Genomic DNA, 23,586 nt, shown 5'->3' on the forward strand with positions numbered 1-23,586 from the left:
CACCACAGCAGAATGTTTCAGTTACAAAAGAAGATTTTTCCCCTAGAAGCTAAAGTGTGTGTGTGTGTCTGTGTGTATACATGCTTCCACACCCTTTTATCTAGGGCTTCTTTTTGGGGGGGATTATTAATTTCACTTTGGGGAGGTTATTTTTAGCAATTTGAGTTTTGTCCAAAAATTGGAGCTCTCTTTGTGTGTATTGTAATGAATAATGTCGATTTTATACCTTACTTATTACAGTAATATATTAATGACTGCAGTACTATTTTAAAGTGCACTAGGGAACCCTTAGTGCACACCAGCAGGGTCTACATGAACTAAGTAAGATGCAGCATGTTAGGATGTTCTAGAGATCACACCATAGAAGTCCATTCTACTGCTCCATGTAGACAAGTCTTTGGGTACAAGTAACCATTTCTGGTGTTTTGGGGGATAAGCACTGCTTTTTGTTGTTTTATATTGGGGGTGTTTTTTAGTTAAAACTAAAAATCAGAAGCCCTATATATGTCTCACACAACATACACACTTATGTGTGTATATATGGAGGCACTGGTTATGGTTAAAACTTAACTTAAAGTTGAGTTTTGCCCTTAAAGCAGGGATTCAACCAGTTTATGTAGGAAGAATATAGCCCCAAAATTACAGCACTTATTCTTTGGACAGAATAAGTTTTTTTTCTGAGAATTTACAAGTAAATGGTCTGTTTAAGAAATGTTGTACTTTATCAGCTCATTCTTCATCCTGGACGATCTTAACAGAATAACATACTCTTAAAATGTCCATCTTGTTAAAACGTATTGAAACCTCCTGGATAGGCTCCAGTTGAAGAACTGAAGTTGTAATTGAGCTAAGTTATTAATAAGTGTTATGTCTAATTGTCATTATATAGACTGGGCAGCTCACGATGCTCTGAAAAGGAACCACTGTGCCATAAAAGATCATTCAACTAACCACCAGCTGTTCTGTACAGCTAATGTGCATGATACAGTTCTATTGTTTGAAGGAGTCCGTGATATAGAGTAAAATTCCAGTTTCATATCTTAGAAATGTACGTGCAGTGTATGATATATGAATGAAATGTGAAAAAAATATTCTGGATAGCTCAAACAAAGTCCAAGCCGTACTCCCCACTCCACTCCACCTGCTTTGGGCTCCTCTGGAGATGCAGAGCAGCTGTAAACCCAGTTTAACCTGCCCCATACACACGGGTTGCTTTGCAGTGTTCCAGAGTGGCAGAAAGCAGCCAGAGTATACTGGTGAATCTGCCACTAAAGGTTAAGATTACATATCTTCAGATCACTAGAAATGTGCAAGATGAGTACTTGTTGGTGTCGTGTTCATGTATGAACTGTTTAACAATTCATAGAGATTCATCCATTTTAAGGCCAGCCCAAACCCTTAGATTATCTAGTCTGGGCTTCTATATATCAGACGCTGTTACATCTCACCCAGTTCCCTCTCTATTGAGCCCAATAACTTTTATGTGTGGCTAAAGCGTATCTTCCAGAGGGCATCCAGTCTTCATTTGAAGACCTCAAGAAATTAAGACTCTACCTCTTCTTTGGTAATTCATTCCGGAGCTTAGTCCCCCTCCCTGTTAAACATTTGTGCCTTATTTCTAATTTGAATTTGTCTGGCTTCAGCTTCTGGCCATGGGTTTTTGTTATGCCTTTCTCTGCTAGATCAAAGAACCCTTTAGTGTCTGGTATGTTCTTCATGTGAACGTACTTATTCTCTGAAATCAAATCACCTCTTAATCTTCTTTTTACTTAGCTAACCAGAATGAGCTCTTGGGTGTCTCACTGTACGGCATTTTTTCCAGCCCTCAGCTAATTTTTATGGCTCTCTTCTGCACCCTCCCCAATTTTTCAAAATCCTTTTAAAAATATGGACACTGGCACGGGGTGCAGTACAGTAACTCCTCACTTAACGGTGTAGTTATGTTCCTGAAAAATGCAACTTTAAGTGAAACAATCTTAAACGAATCCAATTGTCCCATAAGATTTCATGTAAATGTGGGGAGTTAGGTTCCAAGGAATTTTTTTCGGGGCAGACAAAAGGCATTGTACTGTACTGTGGTTGGGAAGTGCCCCTGGCTTACCCCACACAGGCACAGCTCTCTGCAGGCAAGGACGCTAGGAAGCACCTTTGCAGCAGCAGCTTCCCTGGAGAACAGGCTCGGATTTTGCCGGGAATGCTCCAGGCCTGCCTCTTCCTGGCCCCGCTCCGCTCCAGGCCCACCTCTTCCCACCCCCACTCCACCTCCTCTCCAGAGCATGCCACATCCCTCTTTCCGCCCCCCCCCCCAAGTCCTATTGGCAGCGCTTTTTTTTTCAACAGGAGCTCGGGGGAGGAGCGGGGACGCACTGCGGCTCTGCCCCTCGCCCTCCCTCCCAGAAAGTCCTAAGTGTGAAGTGCTGGGAGGGAGGGGCAGGAGCGGGGCAGCCCCGCATCTCCACTCCTCCCCCTCTGCCCCCCAGAAAATCCTAAGCGCAGCTAAACAGTTGTCCAACGATTGCACTAGCCCTTTTTGCCACAGCCTCCCCCTGGGAGCTCATGTTGAATTGCTGGTCCACTGTGTTCCTTAAATCCTTCTCAGAGTCGCTGCTTTCCAGGATACAGTCCTCCATTCTGTGGATGTGGCCTTCATTCTTTGTTCCTGGATGCGTAACTTTGCATTTGGCTGTATTAAAATGCAGTTTGTTGGAAGGTGCCCACTTCCCTCTGTATGACTGCCCTATCCTCATCTTTATTTGCCATTGCACCAATCTTTGTGGCATCTGCCAATCTGATCAGCAGTGATTTTATATCAACTTCCAGATCATTAGTGAAATGTTGACTAATGTTGGGCCTCTGCTGGATCCCACTCCAAACTCCTTCCATCCGTTGATGATTCCCTATTAAAGACCCGTCAGTCACTTTTTAGTCCCCTTAATGTGTGCTCATTGTTTAATGCTATTTTTTTAAATCAGAATTCTGTGTGGTAGTAAGTCAAATGCCTTATTAAAGCCCAAATCTATTACATGTACACAGTTGCCTATATCAATCAAACTTGTAATCTTCTGAAAGAATCAACTCAGGTTTGTTTGATGAGACCTATTTTCCATAACACCATGTGGACTGGAATTCAATATATACCCGTGTACAAGAGTTTGCCGGGGCTCGACCCTTTCCGGGGCGGCGGGGAGCCACACCGGCTCACTACACACGGGTGAGCTTGGGAAATTCGTCCGGCCGTGGGGTCTCCCTCGGCAGCTCTTGCTGTAACCGGAAGAACATGGTAAGCCCGGCTCTGCTCAGGGCGGGTAATAATGCTACGTCAGGAGCTCAGGCCCTCAGTCAGGACTGAACAACAAACGAGTACAAAATATTAAGCCCGGGCCCTAGGTCCGGGCAGGGCAATAAACGCTGAGGCAGGAGCTCAGGCCCTCAGTCAGGGCTGAGCAACAATAGTAGGCCCCAAGCCTCAAAAGGCCTGGGAGAGGGGGAGACTGCCACCCACAAGTTGGGTGGCAGGGGGGACGCAGGCCCTCCCACTCCACTGCATCCCAGCCTGGGGCCCTAGCAGTGGCAGAAGACCCGCTGCTGTCCTGGCCGATCCTAATCTACTTAAAGAACACCTTACTGTCTCTAGCCCCGCCGCCCCCAGCTGTAGATTTTTCCCTGTCTTTCTACACTTCATAACTTCTGATTTATAGTGATAGCTATTTCTCCTTTTTTCCATTTGTTATATGTTGCTTTTTTTATTTCTAATTGCTGCTTTCACTTTGCCACTGAAGAAGGATGTGCTTTTAGCCAAAGTTGTCCTATTTCTTGATTGTTGAATTGTGGCTTTTTGGCCATCTAATAAACCCTATTTAAAGAACTCCCCATTAAGCTGTCACAGAGGGAAGGTCCTCTCATGGATTGATAACTGGTTAAAAGATAGGAAACAAAGGTAAAAATAAATGGTCAATTTTCAGAATAGCGAGAGGTAAATAGTGGGGTCTCCCAGGGGAAGGGAACAGTCCTAATCAACATCTTAAAAAATGATCTGGAAAAAGGGATAAACAGTGAGGTGGCAGAATTTGCAGATGATACAAAACTACTCAAGATAGTTAAGTCCAAAGCAGACTGCGAAGAGCTACAAAAGGATCTCTCAAAACTGGGTGACTGGGCCACAAAATGGCAGATTAAATTCAGTGTTGATAAATGCAAAGTAATGCACATTGGAAAACATAACCCAACTCTACAAATAAAATGATGGGGTCTAAATTAACTGTTACCACTCAAGAGAGAGATCTTGGAGTCATTGTGGATAGTTCTCTGAAAACATCCACTCAATGTGCAGCAGCAGTCTAAAAAGCGAACAGAATGTTGGGAATCATTAGGAAAGGGATAGATCAGACAGAAAATATCATATTGCCTCCATGTAGAACTATGGTACGCCCACATCTTGAATACTGAGTACAGAGGCGGTCACCCCATTTCAGAAAAGATATATTAGAATTGGAAAAGGTTCAGAAAAAGGCAACAAAAATGATTAGATGCATAGAACAGCTGCCATATGAGGAGAGATTAATAAGACTGGGACTTTTCATCTTGGAAAAGAGATGACTAAGGGGGGATATGATTGAGGTCTATAAACTCATGACTGGTGTGGAGAAAGTAAATAAGGAACTGTTATTTACCCCTTCTCATAACACAAGAACTAGGAGTCACCAAATGAAATTAATAGGTTTAAAACAAACAAAAGGAAGTATTTTTTCACACAATGCACAGTCATCCTCTGGAACTCCTTGCCAGAGGATGTTGTGAAGGCCAAGACTATCAGAGGGTTTAAAAAAAGATAAGTTCATGGAGGATAGGTCCATCAATGGCTATTATGATGTTCGTGATGACCTGTTCATGATTACCCATTCTGTTCATTCCCTCTGGGGCACCTGACATTGGCCACTGTCGGAAGACAGGATACTGGACTAGATGGACCTTTGGTATGACCCAGTATGACTGTTCTTATGTTCTTAAGTTCATTTTCATTCATATTTTTCAGTCTAATTTTTTTCTCCCAATCAATTCTGCTCATAATTTTCCTCATATTTGGGAATTGTCCATTTTGAAGCACCAAATATATTTATTACTGGTTGGGACTGTCCTCTGTTTGCCTGTATTGAATGTAATTAGGTCAGGATCACTCATTCCTAGTCAACCAACAACTTCTTTTAGTGATTAATTCATCTTGCTCAGTCATAAAGCAGTCCAAAACAGTTACCGCATGTTGGGCACAATACCTTTTGTGTTTTAAAATTATATATGATGATATACTTCTGCCTTAAGCAGCCCTCCAGCCTATGTCTCCCAAATTGACATCCCCCAGAAAACAATTTCCCCCCCCCCCCCAACACACATTGCAGATAGGTGCTTAAGGAGTCACTCATCCTATTTTCTAGTTTGATTCAGCGGTCTGTGACGACTCCCACTAGTACTATCTCCTGGGTTTTGTTATTGTAGTTCTGAGTTATCAACAGCTCTAAACAGGTGATGGTGTCTCTAATGTAGAGTGTACATTTCTCTTACCCCTCTATGCTTCCTAGGCAGTTTATAACCACTAATTTTAACATTCCAATCATTGAATTATCCAACCAGGTTTCAAGAAAGCCAAACTAGATCATTTTTTTTCCTACATCACTGAAAATTCCAATTCTTCTTGCTTGGCACCCAGACCCCCTAACATTGCTATATAAGCAACTGAAAATTTTCTTCTTTATGCAATTTTCTTTGCCACATAGGTTCAATTTGTTCGTGACAAGCTGCGTTTGAGTTTGTACTACGTTTGCCTTCTTAGCTCCCTCCCTGTGTGTTGCTAGTTTAATGTCCTCCTGGCTTGTCCAGCTAGCCTCCAACCAAGATTAGCCCCCACTAACTGTGAGATGCAGATTGTCCTGTTCACACAGACCCCTCTTGCACTTGAATATGGCCCAGTGTTCCACAAAACCGGACCCTTCAGCTTCACACCAGTCATGCAGCCAACAGTTCAACAAACTGTCATGATTGGCAGGTACTTCCCTGGCCTGGATAGCCTTATTAGCTCTCACCTAGGCACTACAGAGATAATCCATATTCTCAGAGTGCAGGAATTCCTGCCCTACTAGGGGTCCAGAAAAGTTTCAAGATTCCCAGCTCTGTCAATATCACGTGCTTTCAGGGAGCATTCTCCAATCATAGTCCCTCACGCTCTGTCAGAAGACGACGAGTGACCTGCAGCTCAGGAAGAATATCAAGAGTTGGAGCCAGAACTCGATGCTGAATCTTGCTCCAGTTGCAAATGTTGGGATTGCTTTGGCTTCCTCTCCTTCTGAGGATGCTTTTCTGTCCATAAGTTCTGGAACTGTAGGGTGACGACGCTGATCACTCTGGAAGAAACCTTCCATTCTGGTTCTCCATCAAAAATAAGATTACCCTTCCATGGACTACTACACCCTGTGAAGGCAGTGTGGTCTACTCTTTCATCATGTCAGGCTACCTCAAAAAATACTGACACGTGATATCATTTATCCTACAAAGGGTTTTCATTCATTCACATGCACCCTACCTTAGCTCTCTTGTTGTGGCAGTAGCTGTCCAAAGATCCAGAGGAGGACAATGACACTCCAGACTTTCTGATCGGGAGGGAAAGAAGATGGATTCAATCAGTAGAAAGGTGTTTTAATCAATAGTGCTTGGAATTACAGTGGCAAATTGCCAGGGGCATGAGTAAACTGTGTGTCTTCATGGCTGAGTTTCCATTCACCGTCTTTCACAAGGATAAGGTGGTGATCTACCCAAACCCTAGATTCCTCCCCAAAGTGGTACGTGATTTTCACGTTAACCGAGTGATAAAGCTGCCAGTATTTATTTTCCCCTAGATTTCATGCTCACACAGGTGAGTCAAAGCTGTGTTCTTTGGGTGTTGAGAGCGTTTTTATGCTCCAGCAAATAGAATGTATTTTAGACGCAACATTATAAGCATTTCCTCGTTCATTTTATCTCATGGAATAACATTTCTAAAACTGAACAAACAGATTTAAACAGAAGTAAAGGATTTTGTAAGTTTTCTAGTCTCTTTATTTCACGTGCAGACATAAAGGTCATGCTGTCGCTTCACAGATGTTCACTAGTGTCAGTTAATGCACAGCGGAAAGTGTAAACTAGCATCTACTGCACCCTGCATAGGCATTAGGTCACACTCTACCTGAGCAATGGCTGCCTCCATTATAGCATGGTATAGATGTATTGCTATTGCAGAAATCTGTAGGGTTGTTGCTTGGAGCGCTGTACGTACATTTACAAAGCACTACTCCCTAGAGCTAGAATCTACATCGGCTGCTCAGTTTGGTAGAGCACTACCTCAATTCCCAGTCAGTAGGACTCCGAATCTCACCTTCCATTTATGGGGTACTGTTTGCCAAACTACCCCAGGAATGGGAATATGCAGCAGACACTTGAAGAAATGAAGGTTACTTAGGGCTTGTCTTTGTGTACAGCGCTGCTGTAGCGCTTTAGTGTAGACTCTCCTATGCTGACAGGAGAGCTTCTCCCATCCCCATAGCTACCGCTTCTTGGGGAGGTGGATTAGCTATGTTGGAGACCTAGTACTGTCTACATGGTGGGGGGGGTGAGCTTGGTACAACTACAGCATTCAGCAGTGTGGATTTTTCTCACCCCGAGTGACACAGTTATGCCGATATAGGTCTGTAGTGTAAACCTGCCTTACCTGTACCTGCACTTCTTGGAGCTAGACCCTGCATAGTCGCACTTCCAACCCATCTTCATCCCTTCCTTTAAGTCCTCCTAGAACTTGACTTGGAGGAGGTGGTGGAAGGAATTGAGGCATCAGAGGACTCCACACCCACCCCTCCTTTACAGCTTCACCCTCCGAACATTCAGGAATGGAGAGGGGAGGGTCATGTGTGTGTTCCAATGGCCACTGCTATGAAAACGTTCCATGTCTGAACTGGACCTGCCAGCGCCTCCCAGGAGTGTGAATGTGTAAAGATCACCTCAAAGAACTCCAGTTACAGGTAATGAACCATCATTTCTTTCCTGCCCGATCAATACAGCCTCCCAGGTGCCTCCAATATTACACAGTTTAGATCTCTTAGGAGAAGACAGTGACCAGCTGTGCTGGGAAGCAACGGTTCTGTTTTGTCTGTGTTCATCTCAAAGTAATCGTTCATCTTCTAAACTTAGTCTCTGCAGAGCTTTTGACAATGCAGTGTAGGAGCCTGTGATATCTGAAAGGGCGTAGGTGAGGGTACTGCCTGGAGCCAATACACAGTGGCAGGTAGCGATCACACTGTGTCTGACACGAAACAGAGTAGGCAAAGCCCTATGGTTGGCTGCTGCAATGTCAGAGGAACTGAAATAGGGGTTGGGAGTCGTTGACTAAGCTAGGGCCATTAGTGACTCCCTGAATGATGACTGCCAAGGGGCTGTATGTAGGTGTAAAACATGTTCCAGTGAAGATGTGTAGAAAGCCAGTGGATACAGAGGTCTGAAGCAGCTCACTGGAGGATAGACCAGATAAGATCTATATTAATACAAAGGTGCGGTTGCCAGTATCACACATGACAAGGGAGTTGGAGAGAAGCAGAACGCTGTTCCCCAGCTAGGCCAACATTTCTACAGAACCAGGCTCTGTAACCAGAGAGAAATCTATTCAATAGACTAGTTCTGTGGTGGGCTGCCCCTGGAGCTGAAGGCATTCTGAGCTAGTGTCTTGTATTTGGGATTAGGAGCCAGGCAAATCCGATTTCTAATCTCACCTCTGCCACTGACTTGCTGTATGACCCAGGGTGATCCACTTCAGGTTTTCATGCCTCAGCTGACCCACCTGCAAAGTGGGGGTGATTTTGCTTGGCTGCTGCACAGGGATGTTGTGCAAATGAATTAACGTCTGTACAAGCTCTCAGAAGATGTAAAGCGCCATGTACTTTATGTAGGTTGCAATCAGGTTGATCTCTGGGGAAGCCAAAGGAACGCTGGAGAGGATCTGATCATTAGAATGGTTGGTTTTGGTACAGTCTGAGCTGCTTTTGTGAGAGGGAGAAGTTACCAGCATGAGGGATGACAGTACTTAAAAGCCAAGGGTCCAAGCTGAGTGCAGGTCCTGGCTGACCCTGGCATAATCCTCGGTAGTTTGTCGAGAAACAGAAAAATGTCTAAGATCCATAGAGGATAGAGAGAGACAGAGCAGTAATGGGCCTATGTGCTGGAGTCTGGGGGCACATCACTGCTATCTCTAACATGCCCTTCCGGACATTGGAAAGGCATCAGTGCTTTTAACTTGCCGCCTTCCTCCTCCTCACCCCACACTCTTTTTAAGGGCTTTGGGGAGTTCTTCATTCTTATGAAAGTGAGGCAGTGATCTAGTGTAGCATATTGTCCATGTTTCACCGGCATTGCTTTGCTCAGAGACATCCCTCTGGAATGATGTCAGCCCTTTTAATATGTGCTTGGGACCCTAGTGCCAATGTCTACAAAACCACATCCACACTGTACAGTACTTCCACCTGAAATCTTTAAAGGGGAACCAGTACTAGAATTACCAGTACTGTATTAATGCTTCGGTGGGTGGATAGTCAAACCTACAGCGAACCCATCTGACTTCTTTAGGCTTGCCTTAATCAGGCTGGGCATCTGGGTCCCCAGAGATGAGATTAGAGCATTAACCCACTTTGCCAGGAAACCCCTTAGGTGACATTACGTTAAAATAATTAGGCTAGTGTGAGATCCTGTGTGAAGCAAGACTTGCTGCATCCTTACAGCTTTATGGGTCAAGCTTTATAGGACAAGCCTGACATGGGAACAGCTTTGCACCGAACTAGGACACTTGGCAGAATAATTCCAATGAAGAGGCCGACGTTCAGGACCAAATAAATGTTGGAATTCTGCAAAATCAATAAAAAAAAATCCCTTGGCTGGTTCTATAGACCTGGTGCGACAGTCAGGGCTGCCAGGAATAGGCAGAGTTGGGGTAGGGAGGCTGCAGCTACTTGTGCTGCTGTCCATATAGACCAGGCAACCTTTCATTCTTCAGCCCAAAGGGACACTCCCATGCAATTGTTTTGTAAATTGCAGAATTCGACCTTGGTTTTTCCCCCCCTACATGACACTGATGGTGCAAACCGCAGCCCCCAGGACAGAAAGAGGTGGGAGAAAAGAGGTGCCCTTGAGGTGCTCACAAGGGGCCATTCCAGAGCTTGGTAGGGAGTGGCTATTCAGATGGAAGTTTGTCTTTGCAAAGCCAAGCCTCCATCAGAACATGCAGGGGGTGTTTTCCTTCCAACCCCCCGTGAACTGAACAACAGAGCTGATTTGATGGACACCATCAAAAATGAAACCCCGCAGGGTTCACGTAGCTATAGCAGAGAGACGCAAGTCTGTGTCAAAATGTACCTTTATGCTCCTGCCTGCATTGGAGCCACGTAAGCACAGTTGGAGCCCCATAGTGTTTTGGTGGACCTAGGTCTTGTTAAGCCTGAATTCGTCCATGTGGGGAGAACTGGCAATGCTGACTTGCTTAGAGGTCTTTCCAAGTTCAACTGTGCATTTTCAGATGACTTCAGGAATTGGCACTGAGAACTAGCTCAAAGATACGATTAATGGAAGGAGACAATCACTTTTTGTTCTACTGCTTCAGGGAACAGGCTGTCAGAGGCTGGTTACAGCTCAGTGCGTTCCCAAATATCAAAATGATGACAGATCTCATAACAGCTTCACAGTGACAGGAGACATGTAGCAAAAGAAGCCATGCATTGTAGCAGTGTCTACACCATTCTACAGCCGGATCTGACTAGGAGAAAAAAATACTCCTTTCCTTACATTTACACTTTCGTTATGAATGTAGTGATTTATTGATGGATTGTTCAGCCATGTCGCTACCAATATAGAGATCTAAAAGAATTCATAAAATTGTTTTTTACGTCTTTCTGCTTTGGTCCTTTTCATACTCCTCACTTCATAGTCTTGTCAATTAGTCCTCTGGGGGCTAGATAAAATACTACCCTGGGCTATCCTTTAATCATCACTATTTTTGATCATTTTTGATCCCCGTTCTTTGCATTTGATCTATAAGATCATTAACTTCTGCTTGCTCTTCCTCGGGAACAGCAGCCTCTGTTTCCGGTACTGCTTCCAATCTGGGCACTACTTTAAACTCAGTTTTGTAATCTGGTCTATTTGGCTTAGATTCCCCCAGGGGTTCTATTTCCTGTCTGTGCTCTGACTTCAACTCTTTGAGATTCTGAGAACACTCTCCCTCTTTTACAGATGAAGTTGCCAAAGGAACTCTGGGTTTTGGAGCCTGCATCCACATGTGATTAAAAACTTCCTCTATGTGCAACCTCCGAGCCACGTCCGGCTGCAGCATGCGGTAAATAAGATCTTTGCACTCAACTGTCAAGCTTTTGGACTTGGGAAAGTGCACTCTGTGTTCTTTCTGAATCTTTAGCATTTTTCCAATGTTTGAGTCGTCGTATGGCATTGATCCACAGACCATTATAAACAAAATGACACCCAGACTCCATATGTCATAAATCTTAGGCTCATAGGGAATGCCCTGTAACACTTCGGGGGCTGCATACGCAGCAGAACCACAGAAAGTTTTACTGAGAATAAGCTTGCCATTTTCATCTCGAGTCAGTCGTCTGGAAAAGCCAAAATCTGAAAGTTTGATATTAAAGTCTTTGTCTAGAAGGAGGTTCTCACATTTCAAATCCCTGTGGACTACATCCAAATCGTGGCAGTACTTGATGGCAGAAGACAGCTGGCGAAACATCTTGCAAGCTACATCCTCAGAGATGGCGCCTCTGCTCTTGATGAACTCCAGTAAGTCTCCTTGTACACCAAGCTCCATCACAATGTAGACTTTGCCATCGGACGTCTCAAAAATCTCATAGGTCTTGACAATTGCGCGATGATTCACTTTGGCCAAAATCTCTATTTCCCTGGGGAGAAATCTTTCCAGGAAGTCACGAGGAGCTTTTTTCTTGTTGATTATCTTCACAGCCACGTTGAATTTCAGTCGATCAGAGTAGGCAGATTTCACTTTAGCATATGACCCTTCTCCCAGATTGATTCCCAAGACATAGCCTCTCTTTTTAAGGATTGCAGCATCATCCATGGTGCCAGAGGCAACGAGAGATTTCTAAACTGAAATTGACTGTGCATCACACACTCTAACAGCTTGTTCTCGTACATTCCATGGTGGTCATCTGAGATACTCTAGTTCTCTTTAGTTGGATGATGTAGAACCTTTAGCATTGTTTTATATGTGATGTGGGCACATGATGTCATAAAGCAGAGCTGATATTAGTGGTGACTGAATGTATAAAATATGACTTATTTCCCACAAAACTAGCTGGACAGGAAGGGAACATAAGGAGGCCTGGAAGAGATTTTTAGCTGTATGGCGACACAGAAAAAGGTTGAATCCTTGATATTTTATGGAGGAAGAAGAGGCAAGATTTGGATACAGTGTAGATATATGGGGCAAAGAGAGGGAAAAGTCAAAGAGGATCCTTAAGTTATGAGCCTGAGTGGACAAGAGGAGAAGTGGGTGGTGTTAACAGTGACAGAGAATGAAGGGAGAGCTGTGTATTTTGGAGGGAAAATAAGGCGTTCAGATTTGGCCATGTCAGCGTTTTGATAGTGATAGGAGATCCAGGATGAGATATGGGATTGGATAATGCTTCTTTGCATGGAATGTGATCAGTATTGCCTATAAAAATGGGAAGTCCAAGAGAATTATTTCTAATATATAAAAGCCGTGAATCCCACCCAGCAACTTTCAGGCCGTAAAGAAGTAAAAACAAGAACAAATCCCAACTTGTTTTTTCTTTGCAGGTCACTAGTAAGACAATGGTGAATGGTAAACCCATTTTCCAACACACAGGAACGAATAACGTGGTGAGACTAATCTGGCAACACAGCGAGGGCTATGACTGAGGGGTGCTCTGTGTAAGCATCCAGACCAGGTGATGCAGTCCCAACTTGAGCAGCGGTCATGGATGGAACATGGAATCTTACCGGTATTTGAATCCGGGTCTTGTAAAAACAGTGTTGTAGCCTCGTGTGTCAGGCCCGGGTTTATGATTCTTGTGGTGGAAGTGCAGGAGCGAGAGGCATGGGCTCTAATTCTAGACTTCTTTTGTGACTTTGAGCAAATTCATTAATCTCTCCCTGCCTCATTTTCCTCCTCTGTAAAATCTATGTAGAAATCCATCCACTATGGCCCCCATCGCCCCTCCTTTTCCTTAGTGACTTGCACAAAGTCACACGAGAAGTTTATATCAGAGCAGGGAACTGAACCTAGGTTCCTGTGTCCACGGCTAGTACTTGACCACTGGACCCTCCTTCCTTGTTGGAGAGGACAGTACTTTCCTATATCAGCAGGTTGTTGAGGCCAAACTACTCGGATGTTTGTCATGAGGGTTGAGATCCTCTGATATTAGAGACTATGCTATAAAAGTGCAAAGTGCCATTATAGAGTTGCTTGAGAACGGTTTCATTGTTTAGATTGTAAACAGGATTTAGGTTGAAACACAGCTCCATTAAAAGCTTGATTTTTTCACTTCCCTGATTACTTAGCTCAGAAAGGAAGCTGCGGTTTGAAACACTTCTTTCTTGGTATTTTAAAGACCTTTCCGGGGTCTGTTACCTTTTCATTTCAAACTCTGATCCACAGTCATTGGGCTTTGGACATGCTCTGGTCTGACTGCAGCCAGATTGCTAACATTAATTTCTAGGAAATGACCCCTTGGCCGAGACTCCAAGCTGGAATTAGGTCTAGATGCCCAACTCTGATCTCCTCCTCTATAGGCAGAAGGATCATTTACTTCCCCTCGGAATAGATGGCAGCAATAACTCCCCAAACCCTCGCCAGCTCTGATTTAGTTTAAATACAGTACATTAATTCAACAGGGAGAACGGAGAGGGAGTAAAGAAACGTAAATTGCAAAGCCATGTCGGAGTCGAAGGTTACGCGCAACCTTGCTGGGGAGGCCAAGATTCTATTGAACAGGAAGGGCTAATCGTACAGGTTATGTAGAGATCAGTGAATCTTAGCATGAGATCAGCCACGTCCCTATTTGGCCTTCTGAGCTGAACTTTCCTGTTCTCACTCCACATCTGGCTCCCATGTGTCCCCTAGTTTGATCTCTGCTTCTCTCGCTCTCTCTCGTCCCCTGTCTCCCCCCATCTTTTCTAGTCAAGTGATTCACTTTTGTTCCTGTCCATTGGTTGACTCCTGTTCACGCTGCCTGATCAGTTTAGGGGATGGTTTAGTATTCTCCCGAGCCTTCCTTGGATCTAGCCTTCTAGACCAGTGGTTCTCAACCAAGGGTCTGGGGCCCCTGAGATTTAAGGGGGTCCACCAAGCAAAGTTGGTATTAGACTTGCTGTGGCCCAGGGCAGAAAGCTGAAGCCCCACCGCATAGGGTTGAAGCCCGGGGTTCCAAGCCCCGCCACCCAGGGCTGAAGCTGAAACCTGAGCAAATTAGCTTCACAGGGCCCCATGTGGTGTGGGGCCCTGGGCAATTGCCCTTCTTGCTACCCCCTAACGCTGGCCCAGCCTTTTATATGCAGAAAAACAGTTGTTGTGGCACAGATGGGCTGTGGAGTTTTTATAGCGGGGGTGGGGGCTCAGAAAGAAAAAAGTTGAGAACCCCTGATCTAGACCCGTCTTTTGTCTGAATCAAGAAAAAAAAAAATCCAGACATAGTGACTCTTCTCTGTGCAGATTCTGTATTAGCTCTTTAACTAGGCAGTACCTTGCGCCGTATGACATTGCTGATCATTCTATCAGCTGTGGCTGATTTTTCAGACCATGCCTCTGATTTAACAATGAATTCGATTATGACCTCATAATCTCATCACAGGATGGTATGGAAAACAATATGGAAAACAGAGCGATAAGCATCCTTTGTTATCCCTGTTTGGCTCTCTATCCTGTGGCCAAACAGTCAGCATCGAACATGCCAAAACCTCAGCATGTTGATGGGAGCTGATTCAGCTGGGAAAAAAAGCTTCTTAACATTGGAAATTTCCAGATTCCACCATTTAAAATGATCGATGGGCCTATGTGACATTCTGTACCTCAGGGGAACACGCAGCCACCCCCATGTTCATCCTTATAATGTGATTGCGTGGTATCTAATGCAAAGTTTGGCATGTTGGATGTCTTCGGAAGGCTCCTGATGCACTGAGAGCATTGTTGTTATATTAATGTTATAGCAATGTTTGTTATAGGTTGTAATTTCACGTATATAGTTATGAGGCTGAGAATGTATTCTCATGGCTTAAAGCAAGCCCAGGCAAAGGCTCTCCAAGAGCAGAGGGGCAGTTCACACCTCATCAGGGCATGTATGGGACAAACCCAGCCCAGCCTCCCAGGAACAAAGGACACTGGCCTAGGCAACAACAAAGGATCTGTTGGACTCTCGAGTGAGTCACCCCCCTTCTTTTGGTCAGTTTGGAACTGCAATGAGGTCATGCTCACCTGACTCTGAAGCGGGGCAAAGCCAAGAGGGAAGAAAGGACATGATAAAAGGGAGAGACGTTTGCTATGCTCTTCCTCTTTCTTCCACCGACATCTACAGTAACTCCCCTTGGGATAACAAGCCTGATGCATATCAATTTCTTTGTTAAATTGACAAACTCATATAATCTTGCAGCATCCAGTGGGCATGACTGGACACTGCAAGACGGAGGTTCCTAGGGTTGTGTCTGGGACCGGAGATATTGGCTAGTGGCATTCGGTTGCACAATCCAAGGAGCAGCTTACTTGCCAGAGGCTGTGCGTGAACAGTGCAGGAGTGGGGGTTCTCACACCAGAGCAGGGTAAGGCTGGCTCCCAGAGTCAAGGATTGGAGTGACCTAGCAGATCACCGGTCCAGATAACACCAGAGGGGAATGTCACAGCCTAATCCTGCGAGATACTGAGTGCTCGCAACTGCCGTTGACTTCAGTGACTCTCTTCTTCTGGCCTGTGTGAGGAGTTTCTGTAGGGTAATAACTGTATGTGCGGAGTGGGGGAAGGAAGAGGGGTAGCCTTGTGTGAACAAGTCTCTAAGCAAGTGCCCTCCTGCAAATATTGCCCATTAAAGCTGATATGCTGAACAGCTCCTGTTGCTTCCCCATCTATCTACTGTTTAAAAGTGTGGGGAGGTTTATGCAGAACCAAGCACATAAGGGCTGATCCCCAGAGTTTGCTAAGTACCTGCAAATTCCATTTGAAATCAGTGGGATTTTCAATCGCTCAACATCTTTTCAGGCTAGGCCTACACAGAAAAAGGTGCATGCTAAAAAAAAATGAATTACTTATCTAAAGTATCTTACACATGCACACCCACATGCAATACTTTACCACAGAGAGACATCACATTTTCTTTAATATCATGAGTCAAGCACCCATGAATACTTTACAGTCATTTACCTCATAGTTCAAGGAAGACTTTGATCATTCACTTATGAACTTTTCATACATTACACAGCAAGACCAGCCTAAAATGTATAAACAGTGAAATCAATGCACATTTGGGCAAGAACTACAAAACAGTAACAGCCAAAAAGGGAGGCCAAGAACCTGTAAAACTTAGAGTGGCCAATATTTAAATGAAATGCTTGCACTGACTGACAGTTTTTCTGGGCATTGTTAGCTAGTTACAGATTGTGTCTACAATGTATGCACAACATTTTCTGCTTGTTTCATAAGCTTAATGCATGTATTTTAGCTTAATTCTGACATTGCTAAAATATGTATTGGGATTCTAATATAAAATAATTGGAAAGATTTTCTGGCACTCTGGAATAATGAAATCTTTACGTTAGTGACAGTACACCCAGTTTTATGAATGGGTAAAGCCCTGTCTGCAATATGTGGCTTGGTTGTGGATGCAGAATCTGGCATTATATTAAACCAGCCAACTAAAGTAGCTTATAACAAATGTTTGAAAATATCTTGGCATTTCCAGCCTCCTAAGAATTACATCAGACACTAAATGGGGCCAGCAATGAGTGACTTGATCTTAAACTACAGTGAGTTGGGGACAATGCAGAGTCCACTGAATGCACAATGCACGCAAAGTCTATGGTGTGTATTTATTAGACAGCACAAATCTTTGTGCATTTGGGTAAAATGTCAAAGCTGAATTAAACAGGGCTTTTGAGACCATTGTTATTAACAAAGATAAATATTTTAGCAGCAGCACACGGCAGGGAGGCTCATGTTAAAAAAATCCATCACTAGATTACAGGGAAGTGGGGATGATTTTCCTGCCTCAGGTAGACTTTGCTAAATCATCCCTGCCAGAGGTGACATATCACTGGGCATTGTAAAAATACTTCAGCAGCATCAGTTTGTCTTTGCAATGGACCAGATTGCGCCGTGTGTGGAGTATTAACAAAGAATGCCTTGGGAAGGATATAGCCAGACTAGACTCCTCCCGCCTCTACCGTTGAGACAAGCTGACCACTGATACACGACCAATATACTCAAGCTATCTTCCAGGAACGCATTCCCAGCAAAGTGCCGCTTGATAATATTTGGTTGTTCAGTCGTGTTGCTCCACGAGGTTCGGAGAGAGCATTTTTTAAAATCTGAAAGTAAATCAATGGCTTCTTCAGGCCTTTATCCTGTCCCTCTGCAAGCCTCCGTCCTATTCTGTCTTCTGCCCAGCTGCACAGGGCGATCATGGCTCTTTGCCGAAATATCAGAAGGAGAAAAAAATGCATATTGTCAACAGAGAGTGATGATTGTTATTCTTTCATGCTGTATATTACAAGTGAGCAAGTTACAAAGAAATTGACACATTCCTCCCTCCTCCCCCCAAGAGCTGCCTCTTTCCCTCCTTTTCTAGCAGTGGCTGCCTTTTTGGTCTTCTTTTCCACTTGGGTGACTCCCCTCTGATGTTGTGGCTCCAGTTCTGGTGGCAGTTTAAGTGGCCCCCTTAGGGTATATCTACACTGCATTGTAAATGTGGGTCTGTGGGTTCTGGGCTTGTGGACTCAGTGTTTCCAGGCCTGTGCTTAAGGCCACATCGGCGGGTAGTAATCGATCTATCAGGGATCAATTTATCATGTCTCATCTAGACATGATAAATCGATCCCCAAATTGACGCCTGTACTCCACCTCGGCAGGAGGAGTAAGCGGAGTTGATGCGGGAGCCGCGGCAGTCGACTTGCCGCCATGAGGACGGCCAGGTAAGTCGAACTAAGATTCTTCGACTTCAGCTACGCAAATAGCGTAGCTGAAGTTGTGTATCTTAGATTGACCCCCCCCCCCAGTGTAGACCAGCCCTAAGTGTCCACACTTCACTCTAAACCTGGGCTTACAATTGCTGGACCTGGGTCTCACTGCACTGCACTACACAGCCGGAGGCAGAGTCCTGAGCAAACCATGCCTCACTAGGAAGGGAAAGAGACCAATGGAAAGCTATATAACTCCTGTCTGTACATCTCTTCCCCATGATTTTGTAACTGGTGAGTGGTACAACCCCCTTGACCAGTTACAACTTGTGCGGTGCAGATTGTGTCAAATGGCAGCTTTTCTGCCATCACAGCTGAGTTTGTGTGTCTTTCCTCACTTCCGTGCCACCTAGTAGTGTTTGTAATAGTGCACTCTAGGAAAATCGGGACAGCTATCCCATAGTGCCTCAGCAGGGGATAGAGCACCCATAGGACACAAACCCAACGGAATCAGCAGCTTGTGCAGCAATGCAGTCTGGGATGTCCCATTTCATACAGCTGGGAAGGGAGGACCACTGACCAAATTTACAACACAAACCTGATTAGAGGATTCTGTCCACACTGAAACAAAACTGAACATCCTGTACTGAACTGATGTCAGCTTAGGCACTGGCAGGGGCAAAAAAATCCTAGCTGGCATGGCTATTAACAGCTTTCACCAGATTGGGCATGACAGAAACCCTGTGTAGGGCCAGCTGTGACAGATATAGCAAGTTCCTGCAAAATCTCATTGAATTAAGTTTTACATCTCTTTGGGTCCATTTTAGTAAATGAATGGTGTATGTATTATCATGGGACAATGTGCCAGACAGGAATAGACTTTTTGGACAAACAGTGTTAAGTGGTTTTTCCTAGGGAGTATCTAGGGGGAGGGGAATGCAAATTCCCACCTCTAGTTATGAAAAAAACAAGCCTTTTGAAGCTACGCCCTGAAGAGAGGACCATTGTCTACTGATTAGCAGTTCCCGGAGTCTCAAGATCAAAAGCCCAAGCTGTCTAAAGGAAAAACTGAGCTTCGGGGGGGTGGCGGGGGAGCTAGTTCTGAGCTAAAGCTGCTATGAACTTATAACCACAGAAAAATCCCTTGGTGTGATTTGAAGGACTGACTCCTACCAGAACCCCTGCTGGAATTGGGGGGTGACATCTGGTAAGCCTGTTAGCATGCGTGTAGGTTCTTTTATTGCTTTAGTATGTTTTCTCTGTAATGAATAAAGGTGCTTGCTTAGAAAGAGCTGTGTGGTAACTTATAACTGTGGGCAATTACACTGTGTATAGGCTCTGAAGAGAGAGAGCAAAGCGCAGATGCTGGCCTGTTTAGGCACTTTGGCTTGCTGGGAGTATCACAGTGTAGGCGGGGAATTCTGAAGCCTGGATGAACTCTCGGTCAGGAGAGAGAGAGCCATGGGTCTCTGCCCAGAGAAGTGACGGCTCAGAAGAAGGACCATGGAGGGGAAAACCAGGTGCAGAAGCTTTGAACTGTGACACCAACCCTGGCACTAAGTGATCACAAGTTCAAAGTTGGAGTGAGAACAGGGACTTAGAAGCCATCAGCTCCCATGACTTCTGGTCAGGCTGACTACAAATTACCTTCTTCACTAGTAGATACCAGCAACAGAGGAACAAATTCCACCTGCCCTGGATTCGGAGCCTGAGCCCCTCTCTGATTGGCAGAGGGTTCTGTTTGAGGATGATTAGGAGGAGAAGCAAGAAGAAACAATATTTGGAGGCTGAGAAAAGCAAACAGCTACTCTGAGGAGCTTCCAGGCCTTTCTACCACGACTGCCCCTGGAATCAATAACCAAGCCCTCTCTCCTGCCGACACTAGTTCTAGGGGATCACTATGGGAGGCCCCTTCCTACTCTGCTGGTGTGCCCCCATCTCTCATCATCCTGTGTCAACCTTAACTCGTAAGCAGCTCTTTGGGGCAGCACAGAGCCTCTGTCCATTGAGCACCAAGGCATGTTTATGACACACTGAATAAGTCAGGTAACCGTGGGATGGGCAGAGGCTAAAATTGCTGGCTGGCTCACTGGAGGGAGAACTACTGCTAAAAATCTGAGTGCCTTGAGAAATTGTCATTCATTTTGACCTCAGCAGCAAGGCAAATAAAGGAAATAATAGCTTCCACGCAGCAGCTGGCTGCAACTGAATTGGTTTCTAAATATGAAAGTGGATAGAAATCTCACCATGAGAATGACAGGGCACATTGAGCAAAGGAAACCATGGATCACAGCCGCAGTTTCAGCACTCTGCGGTGTGACAGTCTCTAGAAACAGATATGCCTTCCCCTTTGTTTGTGCTTAGTGGTTTATTGATTGATTATTCAAGCATGGTGTGTGGCTTCTGGCGCTTCCCCTGCACCCAAGCATGGTTCAAAACATCTTCGATTTGTAGCCGGTGAGACACATCGGGCTGCAGCATACGGAAAATAAGATCTTTGCATTCTTGTGTCAAAGACTCAGGGAAGATCACTCGGTGTTCCTTCTGAAAGCGGAGCATTCTCTTAACGTTGGAGTCATCGTATGGCATGTATCCGCTGACCATCACATACAGAATGACGCCCAGGCTCCAGATGTCATAAACTTTGGGCTGATAAGGAATGCCTTCTATCACTTCAGGAGCAGCATAAGCAGCAGAACCACAGAAGGTTTGACTGAGGATCACTTTCCCATTCTCATCCTGGAAGCACCGTTTGGAAAAGCCAAAGTCAGACAGTTTGATGTTCATGTCTTTATCCAAGAGGATGTTGTCACATTTCAGGTCCCTGTGGACAACGTCCAAATCGTGGCAGTATTTGACAGCACAAGATAGCTGGCGAAACATCTTGCGTGCTACTTCTTCAGGCAGACCTCTGTTTCTCTTGATGAACTCCAGTAAGTCTCCTTGTACACCAAGCTCCATGACTATGTAGACTTTGCCAGATGTCTCAAAGATCTCATAGATCTTGATGATAGAACAGTGGCTCACTGTTGCCAATATCTCCAATTCCCTGGGGAGAAATTTTTCCAAGAACTCAGGAGGAACATTTTTCCTATCTGTAATCTTCACTGCCACGTGAAATTTCAGGCGCTCAGAGTAGGCGCATTTCACTTTGGCAAAAGAGCTCTCTCCTAAATTGCTCCCCATGATGTAACCTTTCCTCTTAAGGACTGCAGCATCATCCATGGTGCCAGAAGCAACAAGTGCCTCGGAAGGTGAAACCTGCAACTCATCTGTACATAAGCTAGCAGTGTATTCCTTTGCACTGCATGATGGTTGACTCTGGTGCCTGAGTCCTTTGGAGGTTACTGATCTGAAACCTCTTGGCATTGTTTAATAGATGATGTCAGCAGGTGAGGTCATAAAGCAAAGCTGTCATGAGTGGTGACAGACTGTATAATTCAGTGGCATTATAAAGTGAAAGCCAAGCACAGGGATGATAAAGTTTCATGCATCAACGAAAAAAGACATCACCTCGTGTTCTGGAACTCCTTAATAGAGGATTGTTCTATCTTGCAAGGGGAAAGAGGTTGGTTTTAAAAGATCTTCTGTTTGGTTTTGAAACTAAAATCGCTTCATTCCAATTATTTGCTCAGCCTAGTACTTAGGTATTATTTATCCCTGCTTCTGAGCCTGCTACTCTGTGCCTCTACTGCAGCCTCAACACACACGAATTTTCTAGCCTAAAAATCCTTTAATTTGGTCTGAAGTACTATCCTTAGGGTGGATAGCTGTACTGATGCCAGGTTTGTACATAGGAAGGAGAGGTTATGTAAGGGGAAAAATAAGGCAATGCTCATTCCTTGCTGTTCATGACCCAATCACATAAGCACTAAAACTTCAGTATGTATATTGGGAACTCCATCACAGGTATTTGTGACAGACAACAGCTATGCGTGGCTGGGGATGCCCAGCACTGGAAAAGGTTGGCCAAACCCAGAACAGTGGGGGGAAACTTCAGGGAGTTTAGGTGGTTGTGAGACCAGTACGTGTTGGGGGCAGAATCTATGAAACCAGCCTTTTACAAAGGCAGGTGGTATTGTCCCATTTTTCTGATTGAGAAACTGAGGCCCAAAGTCAAGTAGCAGAGAGCAGAAGAAAACTCAGATCTTTTGACTTCCAGTCTGGTGCCGTAAACCCTGAACTCCATACCTTCATATCATGGCTAAAAATCCAGACCCACTGCCGCATTCCTAAAGAGGTGAGCTATTCCTCGGAGCTGGCCTACAGAATTTGCAACAGGTGTTTCAAGATGTGCTTTGGATACAAGTCTTGTAAACATGTCCATGTGGAGTCTTATATATTAAAAATCCCAACAGCAGACCCAAAAGCCAGCTATCAAAAGGGAGCTGGTGTCTTACTTTTAGAGGTGAACTATAATTCATCATCATCATCATGTTCCTGTTACGCCTCTGGTGTTTAGGGCAGTGACAAAGCTCCTCCACTCTGGTCTGTTTCTGGCAAGTCTTTCAAATGGTTCCCCAGCTGTGCCCCACGTTTTTCAGCTCGGCTTCCACAGCTCTTCACCATGTTGTTTTGGGGCGACCTCGTTTTCGCTTGCCTTCAGGTATCCATCTTATTGCTACTTTGGTGATGGAATCAGTTTCCATCCGAAGCACATGACCGATCCATCTCCACCGCCTCCCGCCAATGATGGTGCTCAGATCTTCTTGACTGCACTGTGTCAATAGATCTTGGTTTGAGATTGTTCTGGGCCAAAAGATACGGAGGATTTTTCTGAGGCAGGTTGTATGGAATGAAGACAGTTTGGACACGTCATACTTTCTCATTCCCCAGCATCCTGCACTATAAAGTAGTGTTTTAGATTAATAGATTCTAGGACTGGAAGGGACCTCGAGAGGTCATCAAGTCCAGTCCCCTGCCCTCATGGCAGGACCAAATACTGTCTAGACCATCCCTGATAGACATTTATCTAACCTACTCTTAAATATCTCCAGAGATGGAGATTCCACAACCTCCCTAGGCAATTTATTCCAGTGTTTAACCACCCTGACAGTTAGGAACTTTTTCCTAAACCTCCCTTGCTGCAGTTTAAGCCCATTGCTTCTTGTTTTATTCTTAGAGGCTAAGGTGAACAAGTTTTCTCCCTTCTCCTTATGACACCCTTTTAGATACCTGAAAACTGCTATCATGTCCCCTCTCAGTCTTCTCTTTTCCAAACTAAACAAACCCAGTTCTTTCAGCCTTCCTTCATAGGTCATATTCTCAAGACCTTTAATCATTCATGTTGCTCTTCTCTGGATCCTTTCCAATTTCTCCACATCTTTCTTGAAATGCGGTGCCCAGAACTGGACACAATACTCCAGTTGAGGCCTAACCAGC

The 23,586-nt window shown here is 44.7% G+C and overlaps 2 protein-coding genes across 2 annotated transcripts; both read right to left on the reverse strand.

Annotated features, from left to right (window-relative positions):
• Positions 1 to 11,047: 11,047 nt before the first annotated feature.
• Positions 11,048 to 12,142, reverse strand: LOC117888217 (testis-specific serine/threonine-protein kinase 2-like). The gene has a single exon (XM_034791450.1). It carries the CDS (start codon positions 12,140 to 12,142, stop codon positions 11,048 to 11,050), a length of 1,095 nt encoding a protein of 364 aa, XP_034647341.1.
• Positions 12,143 to 18,328: 6,186 nt separating this feature from the next.
• LOC117888134 (testis-specific serine/threonine-protein kinase 1-like) lies at positions 18,329 to 21,858 on the reverse strand. The gene has a single exon (XM_034791282.1). The coding sequence runs from the start codon at positions 21,571 to 21,573 to the stop codon at positions 20,584 to 20,586; it is 990 nt and encodes a 329-aa protein (XP_034647173.1). The 5' UTR covers positions 21,574 to 21,858; the 3' UTR covers positions 18,329 to 20,583.
• Between the last annotated feature and the right edge of the window lie 1,728 nt (positions 21,859 to 23,586).

The sequence above is a fragment of the Trachemys scripta genome, chromosome 15 (genome assembly GCF_013100865.1).
Source record: "Trachemys scripta elegans isolate TJP31775 chromosome 15, CAS_Tse_1.0, whole genome shotgun sequence".
Lineage (NCBI taxonomy): Eukaryota > Metazoa > Chordata > Testudines > Emydidae > Trachemys > Trachemys scripta.

Coding starts and splice junctions, on each gene's coding strand:
- LOC117888217 (XM_034791450.1), bottom strand. CDS start 12,142: ATGGATGATGCTGCAATCCTTAAAAAGAGAGGCTATGTCTTGGGAATC.
- LOC117888134 (XM_034791282.1), bottom strand. CDS start 21,573: ATGCCAAGAGGTTTCAGATCAGTAACCTCCAAAGGACTCAGGCACCAG.